Source organism: Eleutherodactylus coqui, chromosome 6 (genome assembly GCF_035609145.1).
Source record: "Eleutherodactylus coqui strain aEleCoq1 chromosome 6, aEleCoq1.hap1, whole genome shotgun sequence".
Lineage (NCBI taxonomy): Eukaryota > Metazoa > Chordata > Amphibia > Anura > Eleutherodactylidae > Eleutherodactylus > Eleutherodactylus coqui.
The window spans coordinates 240,211,511-240,217,263 of record NC_089842.1 but is presented as its reverse complement, the minus strand read 5'-3'; the positions used below and the strand labels follow the sequence as shown (position 1 = coordinate 240,217,263).

At 42.0% G+C, this 5,753-nt stretch overlaps 1 protein-coding gene across 1 annotated transcript; it reads right to left on the bottom strand.

Moving 5' to 3' along the window:
- Window positions 1-4,533: 4,533 nt before the first annotated feature.
- LOC136571946 (olfactory receptor 2B6-like) lies at window positions 4,534-5,460 on the bottom strand. Its single transcript, XM_066572565.1, has one exon. The coding sequence runs from the start codon at window positions 5,458-5,460 to the stop codon at window positions 4,534-4,536; it is 927 nt and encodes a 308-aa protein (XP_066428662.1).
- Between the last annotated feature and the right edge of the window lie 293 nt (window positions 5,461-5,753).

Here is a 5,753-nt window from a genome sequence, read left to right as displayed (position 1 = left end):
GGATCTTTCATTTTGACATTCGTTTGATTGATTTGATTGTGACTAGGGGGCCGGCGGGGAACAGCGGGGGGAGAGCGGGGAGGAACGGAGGGGAGGTCTCTCTCTCCCTCTCTCCCCCCCGCTCCCCGACGCAACTCACCTGTCACCCGCGCCGTCCCCCGAATCTTTAGAGACGAGCAGGGAGATACTCAGCTAAGGCACTACTCACTCGAGTACACTCGCTCATCTCTAATTGTGACGAATCAAAGAATAAGTGCCAATTCTTAATTGATATTGATGGGTTTAGCTGCTACTCAATAACTTGGTTCCTGTTACTAAAAGGGTTCTACAATTCAAATTTTTAACTGTAACTACCAAGAGTATTGTGCCTCAAAGAGGTTTCAGTAATCATTTAATTGGTGGTCCAACTTTAATTTCTATTAACATTTGGCTATGCCATAAAATAAAGAAAAGATGCAAGACTTGCATCTTTTCTTCCCCCAGGAAACAGTGTAGCAGCTCCTCCAGGCTTCTCAGTCTCTACTAACTGGTAATTAGGTGACTGCTGCAGCCAATCAGAGGCTGTAGAGTTACTGCCCATTCTCCTGGCATATGCGCTCACATCTTGGATGTCATGATGCCAGGATTTTGGAACAATGATGACGGGGTCTCTGATTTGCTAGAGTAGTCACCTGACATCTTTTGTCAGTACAAACAAACAAGGCAGTGGAATCCAGAATGCATTGTTTCCCAGGGTGAGAAGAGGGTCAAGCAATAGGAGAAAACCAATGTGGCTCAGTAAGGCTATGGTCAGAGGAGCGATTTTTTTTTTGCACACCTATGTGCACAAAAAAAATGCACTCCACGGATGTGCAAAATACGTGTGACCGAAGCTCCGTGCACTTTTTTACACGTGTGCAAAAAAGTGTGTGGAGCAGCTGCGCATAAAGAAGTACAGCTGCTTCACGAAGGTCCACTCATCACTGAACACTGTGACAGCACTATAACAGTGTTTAGTGATGATGGGACTCCCCATGGGGATGAAAGAATCTCCTGCCAAAGCTGCTACAGCTGTGGCAGAGGAGCGCAATGCTATCCCATTGCTTTCAATGGGGCTGGCTCTGCTACCGCCCCATTAAAAACAATAGGAGGAAGGCAACCCCTCGTCTGACCGAGCCATAAAGATGTGAAGGAGGCAATAAATAACAAAAAGAAAGCATTTGAACTACTAAAACAAGAAGGCAGCGAGGAAGCATTGAAAATCTCTAAGGAAAAAAAAAATTATGTAAAAAGCAAATCAACAAGCAAAGCTGGAGGCAGAGAGACTCATTGCCAAACAGAGTAAACTATTCTTTAACTATATAAATAGAGTAAAACGGAAAGTGTTGGCCCTTGAACAAGTAATGAGGGAAAAATAGTAGAGGTGATGAGAAGAAAACCAATTTTTTGAATAGTTTTTTCACCTGTGTATTCACTCAGGAAGTGAAATGACAGGTAAAATGCAGAGTGATAAAGTAGACTCTCTATTTAATATCACCAGACTTAGCCAGGAAGAAGTGCAGAGATTAAAATAGACAAATCGCTGGACCCAATGGCATATATTCACAGGTTTTAAGGGAATTAAGTAATGTGGTAGAAAGACCATTCTTTCTTATATTTAAGTATTCTATAGTGATAGGATCTGTTCCACTGCATGGACACATAGCAAATGCGGCACCGATATTTAAAATGGGGTCAAAAAGTGATTCTGGAAACTACCAGCAGGTAGGTAACTTCTATTGTGAGTAGAATGTTCAAAGGGTAACTAAGAGATGCTATGTTGGAGTACCTCAAAGGTTTATGAGGGGTCACTCCTGTGAAATCAACCTGATCAGCTTCTATGCTGGAATATGAGGTAGACATAAATGTCAGGGAGGGTGGTAATAGTGATCTTGTCATCTCTATGTTTCCCACTGATGGCTCTGAAGCCTGTTTGTCAGTGATGAAGCTACCCTTCTTAACTAGCTCTGCATTTGCCCCTAGACAAAACTACCTCTCTGTGTTCAGAGTCTGCAGCATGAATAGGTAAGGGAGAAGGAGGAAGAGGTAGCTATAGCAGCAGAACTGAGAGCAGGTTTGCAGTGAGCAGGACCAAGCACAGACCAATGATAAGGGGGATTAGCAATGGGAAATGAGATGGTAGTCAACAGTGTCTCTACTGCTCCCCTAGATGTGAAAAATTGTGGTGTGCTGCGGTACGTCACATGCAGTGGTAAATTTGGCAGTTCTTATGACCTGCTGCCCTCGGGGTTGGGCAGAGTAAGATGGTGATACCCCAGTGGGGCACTACATGCGTAGTCCAGTAGGGAAATATATTAGTTTGTCGTGACGCCAGCTCGTGTAAGGGTGGGGACTCTTTCTGACCAAAATAATAAAATATACAAAGCGGAGAACTAAACTAAATTGGGGGTAGTAGTACTTGCCCTTGAAGTGTGTAGTGTGATACCTCAGTGCAGATGTTGTAGCTGATGTAGAAGGTGGGAAGGTACTCCAGGAAGCAGGTTTTGGCTGGTAAAACACAGTAACACTTTATTAGCAGGGAAAGAGTTCTTTTCTTGGCAGCAGTAACATAACTTGAATTACATTTACTTGAGGTAGATGAAGAAAACTTGACATTAGAAAAACACTTTGATTAGACTTGAGAGGTGAGAGCTGAATTTACTACCCTTGATTTCCTGCCTTTATACTCCAGCTTTACTTCTCTGGCTGAGATTACAAAGAGCTGACTGATTTCTGGCTTGCTTATTTGTACTAACTTCTTGCTGCAGTTCTCTCTTGGCCAAACTCCTTCCCTTTTCTCTCTGTCTCTCTGCACTGCTAACTCTCCAGAACAGCTTGTCCTTGGTTACTCACACTTTTGATGTTTCACTTCCCACTGCATCGGCTTTCTACTTGTTCTATCCTGGCCTCTCTCAAGCTTAAGCTTAGCTCTGGAATTCGAAGACTAACCTAACTCCGCTCACACCTCTCACTCCTCTCTTTTATACTGCCACACTAGCTCAAGCAAAAATGGGGCTCTAGGCTGCCAATCCCAAGCTCTCTACTCTTTGTTAAGCCTGGCTAATCACTACTCTGGCTGTTGTTAGGTGAGCTGTACAAACTAGAGTCTGGAGAATATTACTACAACACATAATACAGTGAGGAATATGAACACATAACATCATAACTCGTCACACTTTTTATGCATCACATTTAAACTAATTGAACACTGCACTAATCACAGAATGTACTGGAGTACCCAACTCTGGGGTAGTACAGGATCACCACTGTTCTGTCATCACATGCAGTTTCAAAGAATTTTGAGGCTGCACAAGTCCTATGAGCAGATCTAGCTGTAGGCTTGCTGTTGCTACTGCTGTGGCTATAGCAGCTGATGGTAGTGGTATAGCCCTTTTGTTTTTCTGCAACACTTTACTCCTTGTTTTAAGAGGGTGCTGCGCCGCAACTTCCACCTTTCTCCTCCCTCTATGATCACCCCTTTTGACTTGATGTTTGGTCAAGTACCTCATCATTTTTCACCTCTTCTTCCCCATTCATCTTCTCTTAAGCTAACGTTATGCTGCACAGAGCACTGACCAGGAGCTCATGCAAAACACATCAATTTTTTAGCCTTTCCTGTTTGCTGTTCCGAGCATGTCAGCACCTTCATGCTGGCTATCTCAAGTTGCCCCACTGCCCCCTAGAAGCATGCATAAGAATCTACCATTCTAAGAATAATTTCCAATAACAATTAAAAAATGTCCAGATGAACAGGGGCGTAACTAAAGGCTCAGGGGCCCAGGTGCAAAAGTTCAGCTTGGGCCCCCTCCCCCATACTCATATAGCAGCAAAATGAATTTCCATACATAATCTAGCCCCTTGGCGTAATTTTTCCAAACATGACTCATTTCCTGCACTACCTGAAAATTAGTTTGCAGATCCTTTGGCCACTCTCATACCCTCACCACTTTTTTCCACTATTAGCATGACGTACTAAGCACTTTGCTAACAGTGGTACAATGCTCCCATTGATTTTAATGGGGTTACTCAGACCTAAGCTCGATTGCGGTGTTTCTAATGCCGCAATTTTCGAGAGCTGTCTGTTCTATTTTTGCATTTTTTAACATACCTCCTCACCTTCACAATAATAGGGTGCATTAAAAAGCGCTGTCAAACGCTGTACCATGTGTTCTAATTTGCAGAATCTACAAGAAACACTTCTGCATGGGCCCATATTCCTTCAGAACAATTTGAACACCTAGTGGAATCTACACCATGATGTATTGCTGCAGTTATGAAGGCCAAAGGAGGTCCAGCATGCTACTAGATGGGGGTATCTAATAAAGTGGTCAATCAGTTTATGTCCATACCTTTCTGTTTAAAAAGACCAACCATATAAACACTACTACTAAAAAGCTCTTTTCCTCTTATCCTAACACAGCAAAATGTATTGTAAAGCAATTCAAGCAATTCAAACCACCCTGATAGTCAAACTAAAGAAATATACACCTCTTGTGAGAAGAGTTTCTGATAATTTCACTTGGTTTTCATAATCTTTATTATACAATTCTTAACATCCTTATTTCTGATGCTGTAGATGATGGGATTCAACATTGGCGTGACCGCCGTATAGAGAACCGATACTGTATTGTCTGTCTTCAGAGAATGAGAAGATGGGGGCTGAAAATATATGGATGTAAGGGTCCCATAATAGAGGGTGACGACAGTGAGGTGTGAGGTGCATGTAGAAAATACTGCTTGTCTCCCTTGTGAGGAACGGATCTTCAAAATGGCGTTAATAATATAAATATAGGAAATCAAAGTCAAAGGAAAAGAAAAAAAAATAACGATCACCGCTGCCACATACATTGCTATCTCATTAAGCCAAGGATCTTTGCAAGACAGCTTTAGGAAAGCAGGTACTTCACAAAAAAAATGGTTGACATGATGACTCTTGCAGAATGGAAGTCTCCAGGTGATAGGCACTTGTATGCAAGAGTTTACAAAACCAGCAATCCATGGGATTAGGGCTAAAATAATGCAAAACCTCATATTCATAATACTGCTGTAGTGCAATGGTCTACAAATGGCTACAAACCTATCATATGCCATAACAGCAAGTAACATGCACTCTGTTGCACCAAGTACTAATGCGAAGAACATCTGGAGAACACAGGCACCCACTGAGATACTCTTGTCTATGGATACAGTATTTATGAGGATTACGGGAACTATGGTGGAGGATAAACAGACGTCAATGAAAGAGAGATTACACAGGAAGAAGTACATAGGGGTGTGTAAGGTTGGGCTTAACCTCACGGTAATAAGAAGAAGACTATTTCCTAACAATGTAATGATATATATCACCACAAACACTATGAACCCTAAAACTTGGAGGTGAGGAACAGTAGATAATCCAAGAAGGAAAAACCGATCTGGAATAGTTTGGTTGTAGTTCTCCATAGAAATACCCAGATCCTAGAACAGAGAATGACGTAGCAGACAGTTAATTAGTTTGAAAAGTCAACTCACTCAATCCTGCAGTTTATGATTTCAACCAGTTTCCAATGCTAGAGAGTGCACGTTGATACTCCAATGGACCTTTGGAGATAGATCATTGTATCCAACTTTTCTATATAAAAATCCCAGCACTACTGTAAAAAATGAGCTTTTATTCATTGTATCATAAAAACAATCCATGTAGTGTAATCATAACAGCTTCAACGCGGTTCCAGCATTACTACTCATAGCATGGA

Excerpts from the sequence above, each read along its gene's own strand:
- LOC136571946 (XM_066572565.1), bottom strand. The coding sequence starts at position 5,460 with ATGGAGAACTACAACCAAACTATTCCAGATCGGTTTTTCCTTCTTGGA.